At 44.1% G+C, this 27,175-nt stretch overlaps 1 protein-coding gene across 7 annotated transcripts in view; it reads right to left on the bottom strand.

The window, feature by feature from the left end:
- The window catches only part of LOC129865561 (dynactin subunit 1-like), a 32,302-nt gene extending 6,203 nt beyond the window's left edge, over positions 1-26,099 (bottom strand). Inside the window, exons 1-27 of one of the 7 annotated variants that reach the window (XM_055938438.1) lie at positions 25,928-26,099; positions 21,674-21,928; positions 19,698-19,782; positions 19,347-19,378; positions 19,148-19,165; positions 18,437-18,460; positions 17,967-18,020; positions 17,084-17,254; positions 16,732-16,755; positions 16,128-16,325; positions 15,694-15,898; positions 12,807-12,885; positions 12,509-12,668; positions 9,735-9,839; positions 9,127-9,318; positions 8,776-8,892; positions 8,428-8,580; positions 8,127-8,293; positions 6,770-6,938; positions 6,285-6,353; positions 5,970-6,091; positions 5,800-5,890; positions 5,369-5,530; positions 4,542-4,673; positions 4,215-4,340; positions 3,877-4,019; positions 3,315-3,481 (exon numbers count right to left, since the gene is read on the bottom strand). In XM_055938438.1, the coding sequence (XP_055794413.1) occupies positions 3,315-3,481; positions 3,877-4,019; positions 4,215-4,340; positions 4,542-4,673; positions 5,369-5,530; positions 5,800-5,890; positions 5,970-6,091; positions 6,285-6,353; positions 6,770-6,938; positions 8,127-8,293; positions 8,428-8,580; positions 8,776-8,892; positions 9,127-9,318; positions 9,735-9,839; positions 12,509-12,668; positions 12,807-12,885; positions 15,694-15,898; positions 16,128-16,325; positions 16,732-16,755; positions 17,084-17,254; positions 17,967-18,020; positions 18,437-18,460; positions 19,148-19,165; positions 19,347-19,378; positions 19,698-19,782; positions 21,674-21,901 (3,193 nt within the window). In that variant the 5' untranslated portion in view covers positions 21,902-21,928; positions 25,928-26,099. Of the gene's footprint in view, positions 1-3,314; positions 3,482-3,876; positions 4,020-4,214; positions 4,341-4,541; positions 4,674-5,368; positions 5,531-5,799; positions 5,891-5,969; positions 6,092-6,284; positions 6,354-6,769; positions 6,939-8,126; positions 8,294-8,427; positions 8,581-8,775; positions 8,893-9,126; positions 9,319-9,734; positions 9,840-12,508; positions 12,669-12,806; positions 12,886-15,693; positions 15,899-16,127; positions 16,326-16,731; positions 16,756-17,083; positions 17,255-17,966; positions 18,045-18,269; positions 18,295-18,436; positions 18,461-19,147; positions 19,166-19,341; positions 19,379-19,697; positions 19,783-21,673; positions 21,929-25,927 lie in introns of those variants that run through there. The other 6 variants (XM_055938440.1, XM_055938439.1, XM_055938441.1 and 3 more) reach the window with 6 other exon arrangements.
- Positions 26,100-27,175: the final 1,076 nt, after the last annotated feature.

The following is a 27,175-nucleotide window of genomic DNA, read 5'->3' on the forward strand; positions in this document are numbered from 1 at the left end:
ATATTATTCCAAAAATGTGCAACCTTACCTACAACGTATAGTCTAGTAGCCTAGGCTTAATAAGAGAGGATGAGGCAAAAATGCAAATCAGTTTAAAATTATAACCAGTTGAGGACAGCAGAGTTGCTTGCTCTGCAGCCCATGATGATTTACAACCCATTACCCGACTGTTGACTGTGTGTCACTCGCTCCATTTGCATGCTTCGGCACACACAGACCGGTAGGGATGTAATGATTAATTGATACACAGCGGTATGAGTGGACCTGTCGTTCCACTGGACCCATTTGGTCAGAAATGTATTCAAACGTTATGAAATTGGCGGTTCACAAAATGTTTTGCGCTAAAATGTCTTTAAAAAAAAATACACTACATGACCAAATTAATGTGGACACGTGCTCATAGAACTCCTCATTCCAAAATCATGGCCATTAATATGGAGATGGTCCCCCCCTTGCTGCTATAACAGCCTCTGCTGTTCTGGGAAGGCTTTCCACTAGATGCTGGAACATTGCTGCAGGGACTTGCTTCCATTCAGCCACAAGAGCATTAGTGAGGTCTGACACTGATGTTGGGTGATTAGACCTGGCTCGCAGTCAGCGTTCCAATTCATCCAAAAGGTGTTCGATGGGGTTGAGGTCAGGGCTCTGTGCAGGCCAGTCAAGTTCTTCCACATCGATCTCAACAAACCATTTCTGTATGGACCTCGCTTTGTGCACAGGGGCATTGTCATGCTGAAACAGTAAAGGGCCTTCCCCAAACTGTTGCCACAAAACTGGAAGCACAAAATCGTCTAGAATGTCATTGTATGTTGTGGCGTTAAGATTTCCCTTCACTGAAACTAAGGAGCTTAGCCCGTACCATGAAAAACAGCCAAACTATTATTCCTCCAACAAACTTTACAATTGGCACTATGTATTAAGGCAGGTAGTGTTCTCCTGGCATCCGCCAAACCCAGATTCGTCCGCCGGACTGCCAGATGGTGAAGCGTGAAGGACAGACAATTTTTACACACTATGCGCTCCAGTACTCGACGGTCTTGTTCTGTGAGCTTGTGTGGCCTACCACTTAGCGGCTGAGCCGTTGTTGTTCCTAGACATTTCCACTTCACATTAACAGCCCTTACAGTTGAACAATGTTTGTCTATGGAGATTGCATGGCTGTGTGCTCGATTTTACACACCTGTCAGCAACGAGTGTGGCTAAAATAGCCGAATCCACTAATTTGAAGGGGTGTCCTCATACTTTTGTATATATAGTGTACCTCTCATCTTATACCTCTCACCTTCAGTGTCCAAATAAGAAAATACCTCTCACCTTCAGTATCGAACTAAGCATGTAATTGTGTTGACAGTCATTGATTTAAAAGTAATTTTGCATCAACCCCAGGCAGGCAATATCAGTAGCCTAGTCAAACTCTGCGATGTGTGCAGCTTTTCACGCTGACCAGCAAAAATGTAGGCCTATTCCTGATCTTGCACATCACCTTCAGTATTCAAATGTATGTAAAATAACTTGCGCAAAATTACGCTTTATTAGTTGAGCGACAACCAATGTAATATCGTAGGTTATCTTTATCAAATGTGCTTTCGAAAATTGTGTTTTACCGGAATAAAAGTAGTATAAGCTACCGCCAGAGATAACTCATCTGGCTCACATGCTGATCGGGGGCGCTTACATTCAATTTCATTTTATTGCGGAGGGTGAACCTGAACAATTTGTTTTGGTAGTTTTGCTTGAAACAGAAATCTGTATATTTTAGATATACATGGTAAAGTTGATAATTTCACAACGAGGACAGCAATCACCAAGTCTTGTCCAAACGTAAACTGTCTAAACCATTCAATTATGAGACAGGGTGAAATCCAAAGTTGTGCTCTATACTCATTGGCTATGTTATACCAAATGCTTCAATTCATTCTAGCTCTAACACTTTTTATCTGCTAAAATGACAAACTAGTTAGCGGGTGATGGTGATTTCAGATCAAAAGTGTGGGGGCGGGGGGGGGTTGGATGACAAAATGCTAACACTTAACAAACAGGCTGACTCGTGTGCGCAAGCGTTGAAAAATAAATTTTGAAATCAATATTATTCAATTATTGCGCCAACGAACGTTTGCGTTGCCAAGGGCTAAAATATAAGTCAGTTCTATTTGTGACGAAGATCACGGTGAAAGTCCTGCCTCTCCCATCTCCTCATTGGTTTATAGAAGCGGGTAGCCACATGCCATCTCCTCATTGGTTATACCCACATGGGTGACTGAAAGACGAACGAGGTCGGTGGCGGTAATGCACCTAATTTATGAAAGTTGCCAATCGCAATATAAAGTCAAGAGAAGAAAAAGACTAGGAGGAGAGATGACTAGAAACGATTCGTTTGACCGTTTTATGTGTGGATTAATTGTCGGAGTAGAGGACCTAGAATAACAACTCATTGTTTATATCCGAGGACAAATTAGCTAGCAACTGCAAGCTAGCTAGCTAAATTGCCATAAATGTTTAATGCTTTTCGACCTGTCCCCAAATTAATGTAATTGGTTCAGAGTTTGTTTTGATATTTTAACCTGCGTGTTGTGATCGCATTTGGTGTGGGGGGACAAAATAAATGTATGCACGATGGCGCACGCGCGCAGCCGGTTTGGGTTCCGTGTGATAGTGGGGTGGTCAAGTTTCCCTTCTGGCTTAGCTCAGGTGCCTACATACATCACCTCAGACAGATCCAGCTCATGATCTCCATCAGCAGCAGATTTTCATTTAGAATGGAAAGCTTGTGTGTATGCAACAAACGTTAGTGCACCGAATTGTACCGCATCGAACCGTTCCTCTAATCAAACCAATCGCTTCAAACTAAAACATATCGCTCATGTATCTAGATAGGTATCGAATCGTCTTGAACATGGAAAGATGCCCATCCCTACAGACAAGCCTACACACCTCTTTCGCCCGACAGCTCCACCAGAATGGAATAGGGCAGGCTGCTGGAAAAGATTTAGCTCCAATAATTTGCTTTTGTCAATGTGATGATAACCCTGTCCCTCCTGTAGCATGCGAGCTCGCAGTCTTTTTTTTTTACATTTTACATTAGCATTTGACATTTTTGAGATGGCCGCTAGGAGGCGATAACATTGTCTATCGGGCGATTTTCTAAGTACAAATTCACGACTAAAGTTGATTTCGCACAAACCCTACATGGCTTTTTCCATGTCAATCTTCTGAAACAGCTTCATCAGAATATGAGTGATGGTATAATTTGAGGTGTCAGGTGCGTTATATAGGTATAAAGGCGTGCGAGGTATCAAAAGACTCATGAGACTCACCTCCGGCGGTTCCTGAGACGATGGATGCGATGCCAGAGGCAGGCGGGGCCCTGAGGCCCTCGATGGTCACCTTTGACTGGTTGGAGAGACGCTGCTTCAGCTCCGCTTTCTCTGCCTCCAGCTGGTCGATGTCTGCCTGCAGGGCGTCCATGGTCTCCTCAAACTCCCTGGGTTGGGGAGGGAGGTATGGATGGAGGGATGTAGAGTGGGGGGTAGGGAGAGAGTGGGAAAAAAAAAAACGTAGGTTATACACAAATACTTGATCAATGTAATACATCTACTATGTGAATTAAAATAATGTCCTCTCCTGGCTCTACAGCAGGCAACGATGCAAAAGCACTTATATTAGGTGAAAATATGCCATCTCTCCACCAAACAGACTATCTACCATCTTCACCCCTACTCCTCTCTTACATCTCCCATATGTTGATCTGAAAGGCACTGGGATAGGAGAAAGCAAAATCCATTGCACACAACTATACACAGACAGAAGTGTCCTGATTCTACAACATCCTCCTTCCTTCCTTAATAGTCCCACAGCCACCGTGTTCCCCGGTCCTACTTCTCTTTCTTCTTCAGCAGGGCGAGGGTCTCATCCAGTTTGGTCTGGATCTTCTCCACGCGTTCGTCTGCATCTTTAGTGGACGTATCCAGCTTCTTCTCTAGCAGGCTGAGACGCACGTGGGCCTCACTCAACTCCTCTCCCTGGGTTAGAGAGACAGGAAGGTGGGAGGGAGAGACGGCGAGTGAGTGAGAGTGTGCGGGTGTTCATGTGAGAGACGGTGAGTGTGCATGTGCATGCGAGGGGAAAAATGCGTGTGTATAAGAAAAAGTACAAGGATGAGAATAACCGTGTGCATCTTTGTGTGTGCGAGAAAGAAAGGAGAGACATGACCGTACCTTGATCTTGAGGGACTTCTTGAGCTCCTTGATGACGGTGTCTCTGTCCTCCAGTTTGACTCCCAGACCCTCTGCGTCAGTGATCTCTGCTCTGAGGGCCACTGCACGAGCCTCTACCGGGGGAGTCTATGCAGGGAGGAGGGAGAAGAGAGTGACGGAGGAGAAACAGGAAGGGGATGAACTGTGAATGTCAATTAAATGGGGGCAAAAGTGCTACAGACGTAACATTCTTAATTTTGAAAAGGCTAGAAAATGTGAAGAAATTCAGTCTCCAGCCATACCTCCCACCTAGTGTCATACTCCCCCCAGCCCTAGTCCCGTACATACCTTTCCCTGTGGTCGCTCGGCGTCATACTCTCCCTCCTGCATGGCGGTAGCCATCTTGTTCATGGTGGAGATGACAGAGCTGCAGGACTGACGCAGACACTCATGGGGGTTCAGGCCTTGGGACCCATACACCTGGAGAGGAGGGAGAGACAGAGACTGTCAGAGTGTTTGAAGGGGTCAGTTTGAGCAAGACAGAATCACTACTCTTGATCACAAAGTAGTTCTTTGGGATGTAAGGTGATATTTTCTGTTTATTATTGTTATTATTTTTATTGTAATTTCACCCCATTTTTCTCCCCAATTTCGTGATACCCAATTGGTAGCTACGATCTTGTCTCATCGCTGCAACTCGCCAACCAGCCCGGGAAAGGCGAAGGTCGAGACATGCATCCTCCAAAACATGACCCGCCGAGCCACGCTGCTTCTTCACACACTGCTCCCTTAACCAGGAAGCCAGCCGCACCAATGTGTCAGAGGAAACACCTTTCGACTGAAGACAGGCTGCAGGAGCCCGGACCCGCCACAAGGAGTCGCTAGAGCGCAATGAGACAAGGAAAGTCCCCCGGCCAAACTCTCTCCTAATCTGGACGGCGCTGGGCCAATTGTGCGCCGCCCTATGGGGCTCCAGGTCACGGATCGAACCCGACTGTAGTGGCGCCTCAGATCTGCAATGCATTGCCTTAGACCGCTGCGCCACTCAGGAGTCCCGCAAGGGGATTTTTAATTTTAGATCAATGATTCCGTGCAATGCAACTGCAATGTAGTCAATCGCAAACATGCAATGATCAGTCTATGTTCAATCTATATTCAGTATATGGTCACTGTACCTGTTCAACAGCCTTGAAGGCCACGTCCTCCAGTTTGAGGGTGTTGAGCCCCTCCTGTTCCCCTAGAGGGGCGACCATCTGCGCCCCCGCCGCAGCTACCTCCTGTAGCACGGCAACCACCCGCGTCAGCTGACGCCTGCAGTCCGTTAGAGTCTCTGACACCTGCCATTGGTCCACAGAACTGTCAGTCAAATTCTCAGGCAGTAGTCCCGGTTCCACAAATGCAAAATTGAGTTGCATTACTGTACTTTATGAGCTACTGTAAACACTTGGCCCTGCGCTCCAAATGCCAGAACAGTGGGTTTGGGTTAGGTGCAAGACCTAAGAAATGTGGTCTATATCAAAGCTCCAAAGATACTGTGAAACACTTGGCCCAGGGCTAAAACTTCCCAACCCAAACATAAGACCTAAGCATAGCACTAGGCACATACCGGTGCGCCAAAGGCCAGAGCGGCAGGCACCCCTGGCACGTCAGTCCCTGGCATCCTGCGTCTGATCTTCTTGCAGAACTGTTTGATGTCGCTGCAGGGGGTAAATAACAAAAATATAAATTGAGATAAATTGATCTACATAGAAATTACATATTAGTATTGTATTAGACCTGCAGGATGTGTCTAGGTCCTTCAGCAGGATGTTCAGGTCAGCCCCCTCTTGCCCCGGCTGCAGGAAGGCCCTGAGACGCACCACCTCAGCACCCATACAGTCCAACGCACTCTGGATGAACTGGAGGTCAGAGTTCAAAGGTCAGAGGTCAAATTCGGTTCAGTGTTATAACTGAATTCAGGGAAGATATGTTTGTAATAGGCTACAAGGGTATTTCTTTTTTTAAATATAGTCTTTCTAGCAATTGTATAAGAAAATAATGCTTTTCTAAATAAAATGTAATAGTGCTTTTGTTGATGAAGGATGGTTGTACCTTGATGTGGTCAGCCAGCTGCACGGTGCAATCTTCAGTCTGCTCTGCCAGGTGGATGCTGTACAGTTGCTGCAAAATAAAAACAGATTAGTCAATGAGTGGCTTACAAGGCCCTACTCATAGCATTGATTAACTTATAGTATATAGTATGTCAGTGCTGAGGTGTGTGTGTGTGTGTGTGTGTGTGTGTGTGTGTGTGTGTGTGTGTGTGTGTGTGTGTGTGTGTGTGTGTGTGTGTGTGTGTGTGTGTGTGTGTGTGTATAGAGTTGAGAGAATGAGCACAACTGAGTGGACAGGGCGTGTGGAGTGTTCTCTGTCAAGAGTGGTCAAGTAACTAGCCAAATAATGGTATGGTGAAGCAATAGTACGTCTTGGTCCTAGCTCTTTCTCAAGAGTGTATAGCATGTGCGGTCAATTGTGTGTTATATATAGAGTTCAACAAGAGTTTGTGTGTTCAGGGTGTGTATGAAGTGTGTATTGCCTACCTGGTAGTACTTGATGGCCTTGGTGAGAGGCTCCACGTGTACAGTCTCATCCAGCTGGTCTTTGTGCAGCAGGTCTATAAAGAAGTCTAGGGAACGCTCATGGACACTCATCTCTGAGTAGAGAGTCCCCATCCGCTTATACACCTCCACACTGCAGCAGTTCAGAGATCTGAGGGAGAGTGGGAGAGAGAAGGAAATGTATGAACTTCCTGACTTGGCCTCGTTTTCAGAAAGAAATTAAGTGGCCATGACTGAAGCCAAACAAGAGATGTCTTGGGTGGGGGGGGGGGGGGTCTTTGTGTCTTGAAGTCGCCTAGGCTAGCTGGTGCTAGTCAACTTTTCTCACCAATTAGTTTCAGCCGGCTGGTGTGCAACCGTGGTAAAGTTGGTTTGACATTGGATAGCCTATCTCCGGGGCTAGTTATGAATCGTAAATAAATGAACACAATGTAAATGTCGCACATCTTTTCGTTCTCATTAAACGCTATTAATATTTGTATATGCATTTCTACAACGCATAGTTGGTTTGAGGTTTTTAAGTCATTGAAATTTGGAGCTATTAACCTTTTAATATAGTGTCCAATATTGTGTAATTTACTGATGGTCGTCAACTACCCCCATGGGGATATCGAATGTCAAACCAAATTGACCATGGGCATTAAGATCGGGCGTGTGCAGCTGCACTCCAAATTGATGCTTACTTGGGTTCTGCCAGCTGTGTGCAGGATTGAAATAAACCCAACCCAAGAAAAACTTACGTTACCCTTCATTCCGTGACATGCCATTTTGTCCTATCATCTTGCAAATCTGTTTTGGACGAGACCGACTTCATGACCAAAACGATCCTATTTACACGCAGTAGTCCATTTTTACACTAGAATAAATGTTTCTGACTCATATCGATGCTACATAGGCCATTTTCAAAACGAGAGGTTGCTTTTTAGGGGCATTCGCTCTTTAAAGAACATGGCACTCCTTGATTTCCCCTTGCTCGATTATCATTAGATGTACTCTATAGGAAAACAAGTGTGATCAGGCAGGCGAGACAGAGAAAGCAGCCACTTCAATATGCTGTTACTATCTTAGAAGTATAAGTGAGATTATAAACTGGGTGGTTCGAGCCCTGAATGCTGATTGGCTGACAGCCGTGGTATATCAGACCGTATACCACAGGTATGACCCAAAAAAATATTTGTACTGCTCTAATTACATTGGTAACCTGTTTATAATAGCAATAAGGCACCTCTGGGGTTTGTGGTATATGACCAATATACCACGGCTAAGGGCTGTATCCAGGCACCCGTTTTCCCCTTAGCCGTGGTATATTAACCATATTGCTTAATTCTATCCTCCTTACTGTTCATATTTGTGCAGCGTGGCCTGTAGCAGGGTTAGAGAATACACCAGTCCAGAGGCAAAGCTGAGTTGTTCTCCAGGTGGTCCTCTCATCTTCATCCCACTCCTCTCCACTGGGTTACCATTCAGATCAAACTTCTCCTGGGCCTGCTTGCTGATCAACTCAGCCTACAGAGAGGGAGGAACACACACATTAGGCACACACACACACAGTAAGAATCTTAAATACTCACACACATTCCTCATCACATTCTGAGCTTGTAATACTAATCAACTGGAACACACAGACACACACACAATACCTTGCAAATGAGTCTTGGTATGAGCAAGAGCACCAGAATACAGTCGTGGTCTCCTCCATGACGCAGGAAGGAGTCGGGCATGAAGGAGGTGAGGAGAGACACCTGTCTGTTGGCCTGGCCCACCTCCATCTTCCTCAGCTCCATCTCGATGGCCTGGGGAGACACACGTGAATAGGGTAAACATGTTATTTGTTGTTGTAACGGTATAAATCTCACACATCCTGCAATAATAGGCCTTTAAACTACTACATTCACTGATCAATATTTGATGTAAAAAAAACAGTGATCTGGTGGTCCCGGTAAAGGAACCACTGCACTGAACTGTATGTATGTGGGACACTTTCTTACCTTGGCGTAGGCCTTGGTCTCAGCAAACTTGATCTTGAAGTCAAACAGCTCAGCAGGAGGCTGTTGGACCTGCTCTGCATTGGCATTCTGAGCAACGGTCAGCTCCCTGTTGGTATCCTACACACACAATTCATATACAAATAACCAAAATGAACCAGTCAGCTAACAAGACCTTTCCCATTTTGCCTAAAAGCGGATGTATTCAGGATGTCAGTAAAACCCTGACTGAGACAAACAAGTTCACACAATCGTTTTTTTTTAACTATTAACAACGATAGTGTGTTTAAGTGTCCTTCTTCCGATTGCATGTTGTATGACACTACACTGAAACAATTAATTCAAACTCTATACCTGTAGGCTGGTGGTGAGCTCGCGATACTTGTTGATGGTCTGCTGATAGTCAGCCACGGTCTCCTGAGCGGCCTCCACCCTCTTCTGGGCCTCTCTCACCCTGGCCCCGTTCAGGTCCAGCTGCTCCCTCAGCTCCATCTCCGTCTCCCTGCTGTTCTCCTGCAGCTCGTCATTCATCTCGTTGATCGCTTCCTGGAATGGGTCAGAGGTGGTAGGGTGTCTTATGTGGTGGTGTGGTGAATATTGAGTGGACAGGGTTCAAACACAAAGGGTGTATCTCGGTCTCTAAAACAGAGTCCTTACCAATATAGTGTGCGCACTGCAGGGGCATAGCATTGACACCGAGTTGGTTATTCAAAACAAAAAAAAGTTGGTATGGGTGTGTGAACTCAACAAATCCCTGACGACTGAAACCATACAAAGTAACAGGGTTGACATTGATATTAAGGTAACGGGGTTGACATTGATATTAAGGTAACGGGGTTGACATTGATATTAAGGTAACAGGGTTGACATTGATATTAAGGTAACAGGGTTGACATTGATATTAAGGTAACAGGGTTGACATGAAGGTAACTGGGTTGACAGGAGTATTGATATGAACTCACCAGGTCTGTGACAGTCTCTCTGAGCTCTCGGACTTTCTCCTCCAGGTCCAGATTCCTCTCAGTCAGAGTCTCCACCATCTCCTCTGCCCCGAGAGCAGCATCAACCTAGGACACACAACATCTCAATTATATAGAACTTTTTACAAATACGTATGCTGCAAAGCTCTTAAAAGCAACCTAGGCATATACAAAAAAAAACAAAAAAAAACAGATGAGAGTAATCCAAAGTGACACTAGCATAGAAAAACTTCCTAGGTTGTTCTTGGAGATCATTAGGTAACCTCAACCTGCTTCATCACCTCATGTAGTATACAGTGCATTCGGAAAGTATTCAGACCTTTGACTTTTTCCATATTTTTTATGTTACAGCCTTATTTTAAAATTAATTAAATAAAAAATGTTCCTCAATCTACACGCAATACCACAAGGTGGAAATCGGTATTTAGAAATTTTGCCAAATGTATTAAAAATAAAAAGAGAAATAACTTATTTACATAAGTATTCAGACCCTTTGCTATGAAACTAGAAATGTAGCTCAGGTGCATCCTGTTTCCATTGATAATCCTTGAAATGTTTCTACAACTTGATTGGTCAATTCAATTGATTGGACATGGTTTGGAAAGGCACACACCTGTCTATATAAGGTCCCACTGTTGACAGTGCATGTCAAAACAAAAACCAAGCCATGAGTTCAAAGGAATTGTCCATAGAGCTCCGAGACAGGTTTGTGTCGAGGCACAAATCTGAGGATGGGTACCAAAAACAATCTGCAGCATTGAAGGTCCAAGAACACAGTGGCCGCCAACATTCTTAAATGGAAGAAGTTTGGAACCATCAAGACTCTTCCTAGAGGTGGTCGCCCGGCCAAACTGAGCAATCGGGGGAGAAAGGCCTTGGTCAGGGAGGTAACCAAGAACCCGATGGTTACTGGAGATGGTTGTCCCTCTGGAAAGATTCTCCCATCTCTGCAGCACTCCATCAATCAGGCCTTTGTGGTAGAGTGGCCAGACGGAAGCCAAAAGTCTTTGAATGTCCTTGAGTGGCCCAGCCAGAGCCCGGACTTGAACCCGATCGAACATCTCGAGAGACCTGAAAATAGCTACGCAGCGATGCTCCCCATCCAACCTGACAGAGCGTGAGAGGATCTGCAGAGAAGAATGGGAGAAACTCCCCAAATACAGGTGTGCCAAGCTTGTAGTGTCACACCCGAGAAGCCTCAAGGCTGTAATCGCTACCAAAAATGCTTCAACAAAGTACTGAGTAAAGGATATGTATTTAAATGTGATATCAGTTAATTTTGTATACATTTGCAAAAATGTCTACAAACCTGTTTTTGCTTTGTCATTATGGGGTACTGTGTGTAGATTGAGTGAAAAATCAATTTAATAAATTTTAAGGCTGTAACATAAGAGGGAAAAGGTATAGGGGTCTGAATACTTTCCGAATGTGCGCACACACACACACACACACACTACCATTCAAAAGTTTAGGGTCATTTAGAAATTCCCTTGAAAGAAAAGCACATTTGTTGTCCACTAAAATAACATCAAATTGATCAGAAATATAGTGTAGACATTGTTAATGTTGTAAATTACTATTGTAGCTGGAAACGGCTGATTTTTTATGGAATATCTACATAGGCGTAAAGAGGCCCATTATCAGCAACCATCACTCCTGTGTTCCAATGGCACGTTGTGTTAGCTAATCCAAGCTTATCATTTTAAAAGGCTAACTGATCATTAGAAAACCCTTTTGCAATTATGTTAGCACAGCTGAAAACTGTTGTTCTGATTAAAGAAGCAACAAAACTGGCCTTCTTTAGACTAGTTGAGTATCTGGAGCATCAGCATTTGTGGGTTCGATTACAGGCTCAAAATAGCCAGAAACAAAGCACTTTCTTATGAAACTCATCAGTCTATTCTTGTTCTTAGAAATGAAGGGTATTCCATGCGAGAAATTGCCAAGAAACTGAAGATCTCGTACAACGTTGTGTACTACTCCCTTCACAGAACAACGCAAACTGGCTCTAACCAGAATAGAAAGAGTGGGAGGTCCCGGTGCACAACCGAGCAAGAGAACAACTGCATTAGTGTCTAGTTTGAGAAACAGACGCCTCACAAGTCCTCAACTGGCAGCTTCATTAAATAGCACCCGCAAAACAGCTCTGGGTCTTCCATTCCTGTGGCGGTCCTCATGAAAGCCAGTTTCATCATAGCACTTGATGGTTTTTGCGACTGTACTGGAAGAAACTTTTAAAGTTCTTGACATTTTCCAGATCGACTGACCTTCCTGTCTTAAAGTAATGATGAACTGTCCTTTCTCTTTGCTTATTTCAGCTGTTCCTGCCATAATATGGACTTGGTATTTTACCAAATAGGGGTATCTTCTCTATACCACCTCTATCTTGTCACAACACAACTGATTGGCTCAAACGCATTAAGGAAAGAAATTCCACAAATTAACCTTTTACAAGGCACACCTGTTCATCGAAATGCATTCCAGGAGACTACCTCATGAAGCTGGTTGAGAGAATGCCAAAAGTGTGCAAAGCTGTCATCAAGGCAAATGGTGGCTACTTTGAAGGATCTTAAATATAAAATAAAATGTATCACTGTTTTGGTTACTACATGATTCCATGTGTTATTTCATAGTTTTGATGTCTTGACTATTATTCTACAATGTAGACAATAGTCAAAAGAAAAACCCTGGAATGAGTAGGTGTCCAAATGTTTGACTGGTACTAATACATAAATAAATAAAACTGGCTGACTAACCTGCTCCTTCAGCTCATCAATGGTGGCCTCAGCCAGCTTCATCTCCTCCTGTAGCTTCTCCTTCTGGGTCCTCAGAGTCTCCAGCTCTCCATTCTTCTTCTCCATCTGCTTCTGGAGCTTCACATGCTCCTGCTTCTCAGAGGAAGACAGGTCACGCATCCTGGGAGGAGAGATAGTTCTGTTAAAGCTCAAACCAAAGGGAAACATTATGGGTTGGTTTTCTGGACACAGATTAAAATTAATCTTGGAGTAAAATGCATGTTCAAGGGAGTTAGGTGTTTTTTTAAAACACACTCACCTGACCAGAGCCTCTTTCAGTCTGCTGTTCTGCTCCTCCAGCTGCTTGACATGGTAACTGGAGGCAGCTCCATCAGAACCTGGTGAAGAAATGCAGTTAGGTTACGGCTCAACTTGCCAAGCAATACTGGATAAATCCTCTTAAATTATAGCTACTTTGTTTCTTTGTCTAAGGAAGTCTCAAGGTTTTGCTCACCTGAGGTAGAGTATCTCATGATAAGCTGTAGACCACACTATCTGTATTTTTCGTAGCCGTCTACATACCACCACAGACCGATGCTGGCACTAAAACTGCACTCAATTAACTGTATACCGCCATAAGCAAAGAGGAAAACGTTCATCCAGAGGCGGCGCTCCTAGTGGCTGGGGACTTTAATGCAGGGAAACTTAAATACGTTCAAGACCACCTTTACTCCACACACAGATGCATACAAAGTTCTCCCTGCCCTCCATTTGGCAAATCTGACCATAACTCTATCCTCCTGATTCCTGCTTGCATGCAAAAATTAAAACAGGAAGCACCAGTGACTTGGTCAATAAAAAAGTGGTCAGATGAAGCAGATACTAAACTACCGGACCATTTTGCTAGTACAGACTGGAATATGTTCCAGGCTCTCAGGAGTGGGACTTATAAAAAATCCCGCTATGCCCTCCGACGAACCATCAAACAGGCAAATCGTCAATACAAGACTAAGATCGAATCGTACTACACCGGCTCCGACGCTCGTTGGATATGGCAGGGCTTGCAAACCATTACAGACTACAAAAGGGAAGCACAGCCGAAAGCTGCCCAGTGACACGAGCCTACCAGACGAGCTAAATTACTTCTATGCTCGCTTCGAGGCAAGTAACACTGAAACATGCATGAGATCATCAGCTGTTCCGGACGACTGTGTGATCATGCTCTCCGCAGCCGATGTGATTAAGACCTTTAAACAGGTCAACATCCACAAGGATTACCAGGACGTGTACTCCGAGCATGCGCTGACCAACTGGCAAGTGTCTTCACTGACATTTTCAACCTCTCCCTGTCTGAGTCTGTAATACCAACATGTTTCAAGCAGACCACCATAGTCCCTGTGCCCAAGAACACTACGGTAACCTGCCTAAATGACTACCGACCCGTAGCACTCACGTCTGTAGCCATGAAATGCTTTGAAAGGCTGGTCATGGCTCACATCAACACAGTTATCCCAGAAACCCTAGACCCACTCCAATTTGCATACCGCACCAACATATCTACAGATGATGCAATCTCTATTACACTCCACACTGCCCTTTCCCACCTGGACAAAAGGAACATCTATGTGAGAATACTGTTCATTGACTACAGCTCAACGTTCAACACCCTCAAGTGCCCTCAAAGCTCATCACTAAGCTAAGGACCCTAGGATTAAACACCACCCTCTGCAACTGGATCCTGGACTTCCTGACGGGCCGCCCCCAGGTGGTAAGGGTAGGTAACAACACATCCGCCACGCTGATCCTCAACACGGGGGCCCCTCAGGGTTGCGTGCTCAGTTCACTCATGACTGCACGTCCAGGCACGAATCCAACACCATCATTAGGTTTGCTGATGACAACAGTGGTAGGCCTGATCACCGACAACGGTGAGACAGCCTATAGGGAGGAAGTCAGAGACCTGACCATGTGGTGCAAGGTCAACAACCTCTCCCTCAACGTGACCAAGACAAAGGAGATGATTGTGGACTACAGGAAAAGGAGGACCGAGCACGCCCCCATTCTCAACGACGAGGCTGTAGTGGAGCAGGTTGAGAGCTTCAAGTTCCTTGCCATCCACATCACCAACAAAATAACATGGTTCAAGCCCACCAAGACAGTCGTGAAGAGGGCACAACAAAACCTATTCCCCCTCAGGAGACTGAAAAGATTTTGCATGGGTCCTCAAAAGGTTTTACAGCTGCACCATCGAGAGCATCCGGACGGGTTGCATCACTCCCTGGTATGGCAACTGCTCGGCCTCCAACTGCAAGGCACTACAGAGGGTAGTGCGAACGGCCTAGTACATAACTGGACCAATCTTCCTGCCATCTAGGACCTCTATACCAGGCGGTGTCAGAGGAAGGCCCTAAAAATTGTCAAAAAGACTCCAGCCACCCTAGTCATAGACTGTTCTCTCTGCTACGGCAAGCGTTACCGGAGCGGCAAGTCTAGGTCCAAGAAGCTTCTAAACAGCTTCTACCTCCAAGCCATAAGACTCCTGAACAGCTAAATCAAATGGATACCCAGACTATTTGCATTGTCCCTCCCCCTACCCTGCTGCTACTCTGTTATTATCTATGCATAGTCACTTTAATAACTCTACCTAGTGTACATATTACCTCAATTACCTTGACACCAGTGCCCCAGCACATTGACTATGTATCAGTACCCCCTGCATATTTCCCCGCCATTGTTATTTACCGCTGCTCTTTAATTATTTGTTATTCTTATCTTACTTTTTTTTTGGGGGGGGGGGGTTTCTTAAAACTGCATTGTTGGTTAAGGGCTTGTAAGTAAGCATTTCTCTGTAAGGTCTATACCTGTTGTATTCGGTGCATGTGACAAATACAATTTGATTTGTTTCTTAGGAAAAAAATCTAAATACATTTGAGTAGCTACTCAATAATCCCTGTAGTAAAAAGGGATTGCCATTAAGCGCCAGGAAGGACGAGACGCCATAAATTTTGCAATTTTTTACACCAACACACTACTAGTGACCTCTGACCTTTCTCCTCAACCTCACAATCAAGATTGCGTTACTTCCAAATTTGGTAACAGATCAATTCAAGGTCAATTCAATCCAACCAACTTTATTTTCCCCCTTAAGAGTAGGTCAACACGCTACCAATCATTTAACACTACCACCCTGTAGAGTGAACTCTGACCTTTCTCCTCGACCTCGTGTTTGATGATCTCCAGGTCCATGGTGAGCTCCTCCATCTTCTCCTTCAGTGCCTCCACCTCCACCTGCAAGCTCTCCGACCGCTCCTCGGCCATCTCCTTGTCCAGTGTGGCCATCTCGATGGCGTCCGCCGTGTCTGACATCTCCTCCATGTAGCGGTCCTTAGACTCCAGGGCCTCCCGAGCATCCTGAATGACGAGAGTTGACATCAGTAATCTCACTTTACATACAAGACAATTACATCAGTTACCCTCATCAGTTACCCTGTAAGAAAAATAAGAACTTTTGCCAAATAGAATATCATGTTTTACTGTTCATTGAAAATGTTTCTTATCTAACAGGGAAAGTGGACAGGTACCCATAAAGAGACATCAACGTGATTTATTAATTTCTATGGTGGGTACTAGTACTTGTTACCTTCTTGGCCTCTTTGAGTTGTTTCTGCAGGTCGGCCTGCTGCTCCTGCATCTTGGTCTTCCATTCCTGCAGCTGCTCCAGCTGGATCTTGTACTTCTCCAGCTCCTTCAGCTTGACCTTGTCCTCTGCCCGCTTCATCTTCAGGGTCTCCAGCTTCTCCTCTAGATCCTTCACCTGACCTCGCAGAGACTCCTCCTCCTGGGGGAAGAACGGAATAAAGAAGTGGAAAGAGAGAGCGGCAAGAGGGAGGTGCACACAGAGAATCACTTCATGTTGATGTGTGGTCAATTGGGAAAGGCATTTTTAACCCCGAGAGAGGTGATAGTTGACATCTCAGAGAGTGACTGGAGTCTAAAGCACCCGCACATAAAACCCACACACAGCTCAAATACATGCTCCCACCACCAAGAACCATCGTTACAGTGACACAGTTCCACTGACGTGAAACCAAAGATGGAAACTCTGCCCTCTATGGGCACATTTGGGAAGTGCAGTAGTAGTGAGGTTGAGGAGAAGTACTCTTCTGAAACACCCTGTGAACTCAGTTAGTCAAACAACATGCCCAGGCCAGATCTACGCATGCGTCCAGATAATGTTACCCTACCTGCTTAGATACGGGAGGCTCAGCCTGTTTACAATGACAACATGAATAGAACAGTCAACAGATGATATGACAAATGAGGAAACAATGGATTGAGGTGATACCTTGGGCATAGATTAGTGGTACCCGACTCTGGTTCTGGAGAGCTTCAGGTTAGGCAGGCTTTTGTTCCAGCCCAGCACTAAAACATCTATCAACTTATCAAAGTCATAATGACTATTTGACTATGGTGTTTTCTTGCTGTGCTAGAACAAAAGCCTACACACAGTACACACATTGTAACTCTCAAGAACCAGAATTAGTGTACACTACCTTAGCTAATGATCTAATTGGGCAGGGTGTGTTGTGGACTGACCTTGCTAGGGGTGGCAGGGGGAGGCGCTCCGGGCGTGGCGGGGGTGCCGCTGGGCAGGGGGACGACGGGAGCCCCCAGTGCACCCTTGGAAGACAGGCTGCCCTCACTGACATCCTCCCTGGAAAGAGAGCTGGACAGACCAGAGGCGGGGGTGGCTAAGACTCGGGGGGTCTGGGGAGGGGAGGAGAAGAGAAGGGGGGCAGGGAGAGATGGAGAAAAGATAGAAAGAGAAAGGGGAGAGAATAGGAAGGAATCGAGAAATAAAAGTAAAACGCATGTAAAAGAGAAAACTACATCCGTGAGACAGTACCATTACCCGTTAATCCCAGTGATCATAGAGAAAGAGACTGCCACCCAGAACACAGGTACATAGCCTGGTCCCAGATCAATTTGCTGTCATTTGCCCATAAGGAGTTGGCAAGCGAGCAGAAACAGACTGGCACTCAGGCTAAGAACAGACGAACAAACCCATGTGAACTAAGGTCAACCCATGGTAAAGTGAACCTGTCATAGTGAGTCAACACACCTGGCACACAGGTGATAAAACGCCACACCCAGTGCCATATAAGTCTCCCCTTACTGTGCTGATCTGGCCTACAATAAAAAGTATCAACTGTCCTTGAAGGAACTGGCACAGGTTAACTGAACTATATGGAAAAAGGTGAACTCTGGTCGTAGATGGTTGCTAAACTACAGCAGCAAGTTACTATTTCCCTTTTGTGGGGACTTGGGTTGAAAAACAAACTATATACGCTGTAGTCATTCCAGTTATTGTAAGGATTTTGACCTTTGACCAATGACCAGAAGGACCAGAGTTCACCCCTCCAGGACGTGAGTTGGTCTCTCCCTGGGGGGAGGGGGTGGTTTGAGGCCTGGAACGTACCATGAGGAGGGAGGGGAGGGAGCTGGAGGAGGAGAGGCAACCAGGAGTGTTCAACTGTTGTGTGTGATAAAGTAGACTCTGTTAGGGCTCAAAGAACTGTCTGCGATCTCTTCCTGTGGGCATTCTCTATATCAACTTTATACACTCTACTACACCCACATTCTATAGTTAGGCCGATGCAGATACACACACTCCATGTAGAGTGTGTGAAATACTGCATGTTAAATATTGGCTACTATCGGAGTAGACCTATATGATGTACACTGTAGCAGGAATATCGCACTCTGAACATAATTTCTAGACTGTAGATGACTTTTGCATTCCTAATCTGTTACATTCCTACAACATCCATACCTAAGAGCTATAACCCATGTTTCATTTCATACACAAAATGACAGACAGGTGAACTCTTCCCTCTTAGTACCCCTGTTACCTCACTGAATGGCTCAGTCTGATATTCAAAAGCTCACCTTGGTACTACGGCGGGTTACGAACTGGAGGAGGGTGGGTAGAGGCGGAGGAGAGGATAGAGGACACATACACAGATAGACATACATAGGCCCAGCAGAGGACGCGAGGGCAGCAATTAGCAGTACGAGAGGAGCAGAAATACACAGGGTTAAGATTAGTCTACACACAGATATCACTCTACAGGCAGGATTACTACTGTGTGTTACTGGATTAACCACTTAAGTCTTTATGCAAGTATGTACTGACCATAACTACTGTGTTCAAAATCTGAAGACATACTGTAACAGATTAGTGGGTGAAGGCGATTTTTTTTTAAGTATATCAAATTAGTTCAAATTCAAAACCCAAGTGATGTCCAGGCACAAACACGGCGCATCACAATGCAAGCAAGCATACACTTGTCTCAGAAAGGTTAACCAAAAAATACAAATCTAAAAAAAAAAGTGCGTAACAGCCCAAAAATGTGAAATCATGCTCCCAAATGTCTCAAGAAATCAAAGGGAAAAAAATGTGCACACAAAATGTCCATGTAAAACAATTGAGGTATAAACTGCGAAAGATAAACTACAGAAAATATATTACTGTTGAGCAAAAATATAACCCGGAATAGCCAAATTCTAAATTAAAAAAAAATGCTGATGTGTTGGAAAAGAAAACGTGACAAGCAAGGACCATGGCAAGGCAGATGAGCACAGTTTAAATATCTCTACCTTCTTGGGAATGTGCATCTGTAACGGTATTCGGGGGGGAGAGGAGAGGGGGATAGAGAGAAGTAGGGGAAAGGGAGGACAATCACTTGAAAAAGGAGAAATGGGAGGGAGGGGAAGAGAGGGACGGGGTATAAATCAGCACAAGGGCACAAATCATTCTAAAACAAACAAAAATATATTGTCTGTATTTTTACTGCACCTGTTTGACTGATTTCGGAGTCTCAGGAATGTCTGGGGGGGAAAAAAAGATTGTTATCTCAAACTCATTATGGTTTATAAACTACTTGTAAAAAAAAAAAAAAAAATTGGTATCATCAATGTAAAGTTTTACAGTGTAGCATACGATTAGCACCAGGGTCAGTATTCAAAGTCTATGTATGAGTGCTGATCTAGGATCAGGTCCCCTCTGTCCATGTAATCTTATTAATAATCATTTGAAAGGCAAAACTGATCCTAGATCACACTGCTGCTCTGAGACGCTTTATGAGCATGGGCCCAGACCCTGTAGGAGGCCGAAATGACGGTATAAAAGCTTTGTTATCCAGCTCACCTTTCTGCTTGGGCAGGAACTTGGCAGTGGCCGCTTCTAGGGTGTCTGGAGAGGTGGCACTGGATCCATCTTCCACTAGCTGGATCTGACAAAGATAAAGAGGGAGAGAGATGCTCAATACGTCAGTCCACCACAGAGTGCGTATTTGTGAATACTATTGTTCCTATGCAAGTAGTTTATGCCCACTAAAATGAATGTCTCATCATCAAAGATCATCTCTTCCCCTTATGCGTGAGTGCGTGCATCTGCATTGGAGTGCATACAGTGCATTCGGAAAGTATTCAGAACCCTGCTGTTTAATTATTTGTTACTTTAATTTTTCAATATTTTACTTAACACATTTCTTTTTCTTAACTTCTTAAAGCATCATTGGTTAAGGGCTTGTAAGTAAGCATTTCACTGTAAAGTCTACACCTGTGATAAATGTGACAAATTAAATTTTATTTGATTTTTTCCACATTTTGTTACTTTGCAACCTTATTCTAAAATGGATAAAATAATTCCCCACCCCCCCTCTATCTACACACAATACCCCATAATGGCCAAGCAAAATCAGTAAAAGTAATAATAATCTGAAATATCACATTTACATAAGTATTCAGACTTTACTCAGTACTTTGATGAAGCACCTTTAGCAGCAATTACGGCCACAAGTCTTCTTGGGTATAACGCTACAAGCTTGGCACACCTATATTTGGGAAGTTTCTTCCATTATTCTCTGCAGATCCTCTCAATCTCTGTCAGGTTGAATGGGGAGCGTCGCAGCACAGCTATTTTCAGGTCTCTCCAGAGATGTTTGATCGGGTTCAAGTCCGGGCTCTGGCTGTGCCACTCAAGGACATTTAGAGACTTGTCCCGAAGCAACTCCTACATTGTCTTGGCTGTGAACCTTTGCCCCAGTCTGAGGTCCTGAGCGCTCTGGAGAAGGTTTTCATCTGTACTGGATCTCTTGACTAGTCTTCCAGTCCCTGCCGCTAAAAAACATCCCCACAGCATGATGCTGCCACCACCATGCTTCACCGTAGGGATGGTGCCAGGCTTCCTCCAGACGTGACACTGGCATTCAGGCCAAAGAGTTCAATCTTGGTTTCATCAGACCAGAGAATCTTGTTTCTCATGGTCTGTGAGTCCTTTAGGTGCCTTCTGGCTAACTCCAAGCGGGCTGTAAAGTGCCTTTTACTGAGGAGTGGCTTCCGTCTGGCCACGTTACCTAAAGGCCTGATTGGTGGAGTGCTGTAGAGATGGTGTCCTTCTGGAAGGTTCTCCCATCTCCACAGAGGAACTCTGGAGCTCTGTCAGAGTGACCATGGGGATCTTGGTCTCCTCACTGACGAAGGCCCTTCTCCCTCGATTGCTCAGTTTGGCCGGGAAGCCAGCTCTAGGAAGTGTCTTTGTGATTTCAAACTTCTTCCATTTAAGAATGATAGAGGCCACTGTGTTCTTGGGGACCTTCAACGCTGCAGAAATGTTTTGGTACCCTTCCCCAGATCTGTGCCTCGACAAAATCCTGTCTCAGAGCTCTACAGACAATTCCTTCTACCTCATGGCTTGGTTTTTGCTATGAAATGCACTGTCAAGGGTGGGACCATATAGACAGGTGCGTGCCTCAATGTCCAATCAATTGAATGTACTACAGCTGGACTCCAATCAAGTTGTAGAAACATATCAAGGCTGACCAATGGAAACAGGATACACCTGAGCTCAATTTCGAGTCTCATAGCAAAGGGTCTGAATACTTATGTAAATAAGGGATTTCTGTTTTTTATTTTTTATAAATTTGCTGACAGTTCTAAAAAATAATTTTTCGCTTTGTCATTATTGGGTATTGTGTGTAGATTGATGAGGACAAACAATTTAAATCAATTTTAGAATGAGGCTGTAACGTAACAAAATGTGGAAAAAGTAAAGGGGACTGAATACTTTCCGAATGCACTGTATGAAGTGTCTATATCGTGTGACGTGTAAGCTTAGCTTACCTGGGACTGGCGCACGAAGATACCACAGTTCTCATCACATTGAAAGTATCTCTTCCCCTGGACCGTGCCGTCGTTCTTGCCCTTGGGCTCGTCCAGGATCACGCCCACCCACTTGCCAGTGGCAAAGAGCGTGGCGCCCACGTAAGCCACCGTGCCACGCTGACCCTTACCGATCACCTCCACCACCGAGCCCACCTTGGCCGGCTTGCCGCCCCCGTCCGCACTCATCTTGCTCAGGAGGGGGCTGCTGAAGAGCTGGGGAGGGGGGAGAAAGAGGGGGACACAGAAGGACATTAGAGGGTGGAGCAGAGTCCACTAATGGTTGCTGGAAGGACAGAGAGCAAGGACTGTTGTTGTACACTGAGCCACTGTAAGTGGTCAGTAAGGACACTTTGATTTTGTTATCATTAAGACTTTAAACCATGAAATGTGTCATTTAAGTGAATAATAGTTGATGGGGGGGAATGGATATGCCATCAACTCGATGCCCCATTAGTTGCCTGGCTACCCAGACTCGCTGCACCACGCCCACGGACGTTAGTTTCTTCTCTGCAATGAGTCTGGATCAGAGTACCTCCCTGATCCCAGGCCCATCTGATTGGTCCAGAAACTGATTGGTTGGGCCGGAACACGTGGGTGAAGCGGCGGTTTGTAAATTCGTCATTGGCTTTGATACTCTGAATGGTTAGAGCCAATCCAATCGCTGGTGACTTTGTTTTGCACAATGCCTCTCGTCACCACAAACAACTTCAATGTTGGCAGTCTCAGACTCAAGTGAAGAAGTGGGCTCCCAAGTGGCACAACGCAGTGCTACATGCATCACTACAGGCACCCTGGTTCGAATCCAGGCTCTCTCACAACTGGCCGTGATTGGTTGTCCCATAGGGGGGCACACAATTGGCCCAGCGTCATCTGGGTTTGGCCGGTGTAGGCCGTCATTGTAAATAAGAATTAGTTCTTAACTGACTTGCCTAGTTAAAAAAATATTAGAGTGAGTCGTCAGGCTACCACATTTGGCATAGTTCCCTGTGAATATCAGACAGCTGACTCCTGTCTACTAGCTAGGCCATATAGACAGCTATGAAGAAGCTGAGGGAAAATATATGATAAAAGGCCTATTCCACAACAAGCACTAGATTCAAAAAACATATTGTTGATGACATATCATTAGGCCTAGTTCCCTTTGTCTGAATGTCAACCAGCTGACTCGTCGATAGCTAGGCCAGACAGCTGACTGCTGGGACACAGAGAGCCTGAGGACACAGTCACACACCCAGTCATATGGTTCAGCACCCTGTAACCATTACAGCCAGCAGACAGCACCACTCACTGTCTAGACACAGAGAAACTCATTCATAAAAATGATCAAATGGGGGCAGTGGAGGATCTTGAAACATATTTCGGTCTTCGGGGAGGCAATGCCATGTGAGATGAGACCAGATTCACGGTAGCTAGCCTTATGGATATCGTCCAAAGGGCAGACAACTGGGAGGACTAGCCAGGATCCAATCATGGCAGGAATGGTGTTAGAAGAAGGAGAAACTGAGTTCCCATGTATGCCATTGGTAATAACATTGGAATAAAATGAACCACCAGGAAATACCCTTCAAAACTGGAATAGTCCACCCATCCGAACCATGACTTCTTCAGATGAAGAGGTGAACAGATCGTGGAGCCACAACATGTTAGATCATCATCACCAACATCATCATCTACAGGACCTTGCTGTATCGCCTGCACTGTGAGTAAAACCATTATTTTATCTTCATTTCTTTGCCAGCAGTATCAACACAAAAACTCCTCTTGATACAGTTCAGTTCTCAAAAGGTGGCACAATAACAACATTTTTTAAAATGTAAATCAAATCAAATGTAGATAGCTATTTTGCCTATGACTAGTAATTGGCTTACTTTTGCTGTATGTTCAATCAAATAAATGTAGCTATAGCCTAAAGACAAGCACTAGCCAAGTTTTAGGCAGAATATCAGATAGGACTCACCAAGCTGCCCCGGCCAATACCCAGGCCCATCGCCGGGACGGCCACAGAATGCCGCCTGCGCATTCCAGCCATATTGACTTGTCTTATTTATCACCAAAAACAATTGTATCAAACAAACAGTGAAAGCTTCTCTCTCTCTCTCTCCTCTTAACTTCTCTATATGTCCTTGCAAGAGGAGACAGGAGAGGAGTGCAAAAGGGGAGGGTCTAACTGGATGCTATAGAGTGGTGAGGAGGAGTCGTCTACCGTGTCCGGAAGAGACTTCACCGTTAATTTTCTGGATTCAGGGTTCACTCAAACATTGTTTAAATCTTTCCTTTAGCATTAACAGTTAAAACTGATTTCGGCACTGTAAATCGATTCGCTCTCTTTAAATAGATATAATCTGATGTAGCCTATTGTTTCAGTCTCTGAATTGTTTCATCGAACTTTCGCTGCCAGGGCCCAAAAAAATAAAAAATCTGTCTCCTGATTTAACCGAGTGTGCATATGCACCCAGCTAAATCCTGTCCCAAGCTTGTTTTTCCCAGTTTTCCCTTGCTAAACTATTCCAGTTTTCATCATCATTGCCCAACTTCATAAATACTGGACCCTCAAATTCAAAACTCCTTTGCTAGTTATACAATCATGTCACTAAGAAATCCCCTGGAAAGAAACTTAAATTATTTATTGTTTGTAGAATAGTCATGACTGGTTCAAACCATCTGTCGTAAGACAACTCTGGCGAAGGATATCATTGCTACTTAACACAGATTAATGTTCAATTTTGAGATCCACCGGCGTCATTGGCTTTTATTTAACCTTTATTTAACTAGGCAAATCAGTTAAAAACAAAATCTTATTTACAATGACGGCTTACCCCGGCCAAACCCTAACCCGGACGATGGTGGGCCAATTCTGCACCGCCCTATGGGACTCCCAATCACGGCCGGTTGTGATACATCCTGGAATCGAACCAGGGTCTGTAATTATGCCTCAAGCCCTGAGATGCAGTGCCTTAGACCGCTGCGCCACTCGGGAGCTCCCAAGGCTTAAGGTTAGCTGGACGTTTCTGACTGGTCTTGAAACTGTGACAACTGGTAGCCTCTCCCTGCTTGGCTCAATGGGATATGTAGTGATTTTTTCCAACACAGTCTGGTACCTTTAACGTTTTTTTAAACTGACTATCGTATTTCTTGATTAAATCAGACGTTATTAATATAATGAGTAATCCAAGAACATTACAGGCTAATTGACATGAGAAAACTAGAGAAAATAGCAACTCTACGGAGCGCAAAGGTGTACAATGAATGGCTAAATTACTTCCGGACACAGAGTCTGCAAAGCTCCTCCTCACCACTGTTATTGATGCTTCAGCATTCAACAATTCTTTTAAGTGAGCCGGTGTACTTCTGCCCAATCCAAGTAAGTAAACAATAACATTGTAGTCTCCCTGTAGTAGACTGATAAGGATCTCTGTAGCTACTAAAAAAAAATCATCACTCAGTCAGTGTGAAAGAATGCGTTTCTAATTATGCTCACGCCAGCACTGTCATTGTTACCAATGGAAACGCTCATCCTCAGTAGTATCTATTTCAGAGGTTGTTAGTTCATCCTGCCCTGTAAGGTCAGGTGAAAGTATCTGTCATTTAAATTAACAATGTTTAATGTTACAGATACCATCACCTGTCACATTAAAAGTAACAATCGAAATGTAATTGTTAGTTGCGGGACCAAACTAGGTGAAAGCGTCATCAAGCACAAACATTATAACAGTTGACAAGCTAAGATAGCTAGTTAGCCAGCTAGGTTCAGTGGTTCAAGTTAATTAAGGGAACGTCAGTTAGCTAGTGAGGGACATAACCGGCGCATGCGCGACTAGCTAGATATTTAGGGTGTGTTTCGCGGAGGACTAGGCAGTTAACGTTACACTAAATATTATGGTAACGTTTGCTAACCAGCTAGCTAACGTTAGTCAGTCAAAATATGATTGTAAAGTTAGCTCGAGCAAACACATCAGCTAACGTTAGTCTGTCAGTACTGTTAGCTACCCTGACTACTCTACTAAATATCTCTTCATAGCTTCAGTTTTCCAACAAAAAGTAGCACTAACGTTAGTGAGTTATCAAATAAATTAATTTGCTGCTAGCTACAGTAGCTAAATCAACAATAAATGCAATTTCATTAGCTATCTAGTGAACGTTAGCTAAATGCTAACGTTAAATGGTAGTCTAAACGTCAATCATCTTGAAAAGATAGCTAGCTTAGCCACTTACTTGCAAATAGACAAAGTTATGTTCGTTGAAAAAAATCTACTGATTTCCCAACAAACTTGTTGGTATAACACTAGAAAAAGATCTACAGGTAGGGTTAGTTAGCAAAATGCAATGTCCACCTAGCTAACGTTACACCAATTTACAGTGTTCGTTGCACATTTTTGTCAGAATAAAAGTCGTCTACTTCCGCTTCTTTGGAATTCAGCATAAAAGTCCGTCTGACAAAAGTGACATTTGAAATGTGTTCATTGGAATTTTATTACAGTAGTTTCAATAACAAGGCCCAATACATAACAAATTTCAAAACATCTGAGCCCTATACAGTACTACGAATCAGGTTTAAGTCAGCAAGGTCAAATTAGTTCAACTCAGGATAACCTTTACCACGAAAGTGGCTCACCTTTTAGCTAGATATATCTCTATGGCAATGAATCATTCAGAACTAACCTGCTCTGGGGCAGGTTAACTCAGGACTAAATCCATTTATTCTGAATTAAGTGTCTTGAGCCACAACCCAGCTAACAACAAATGTTCCCATAACTTTTGGGGCAGTGGGTAGCCAAGTGGTTAGCGCATTAGACTAGTAACCGAAAGCTTGCAAGATCAAATCCCCAAGCTGACAAAATAATTACCAAAATAACAAAATAAAAAACTTATAAAGAACTTACCCAAGACATAGACATATCTGATATTGGCAGAAAGCTTACATTCTTGTTAATCTAACTGCACTGTCAAATTTACAGTAACTATTACACTGAAATAATACCATGCTATTGTTTGAGGAGAGTGCACAATTTTGAACATGAAAAGTTATTAATAAACAAATTAGGCACATTTGGGCAGTCCTGATACAACATTTTAAATAGCAATCCAATGGTTCATTGGATCAGTCTTAAACTTTGCACACACCTTGATTCCATCTAGTGGCCAAAATCTAAATTGCACCTGGGCTGGAATAATACTTTATGGCCTTTCTCTTACATTTCAAAGATGATGGTACAAAAAAAATACAAAAGAACGGTTGTTTTTTTCTTTGAATTATCTTTTACCAGATCTATTGTGTTATATTCTACTACATTCCTTTCACATTTCCATAAACTTCAAAGTGTTTCCTTTTACAGGGCCTATCCTTGCTTCAGGGCCTGAGCTACAGGCAGTTAGATTTGGGTATGTCATTTTAGGCGAAAATTGAAAAAAAGGGGCTAATCCTTAAGAGGTTTTAATGTTCTAGACATGTTAAATGAGAAC

Source organism: Salvelinus fontinalis, chromosome 11, assembly GCF_029448725.1.
Source record: "Salvelinus fontinalis isolate EN_2023a chromosome 11, ASM2944872v1, whole genome shotgun sequence".
Taxonomy (NCBI): domain Eukaryota; kingdom Metazoa; phylum Chordata; class Actinopteri; order Salmoniformes; family Salmonidae; genus Salvelinus; species Salvelinus fontinalis.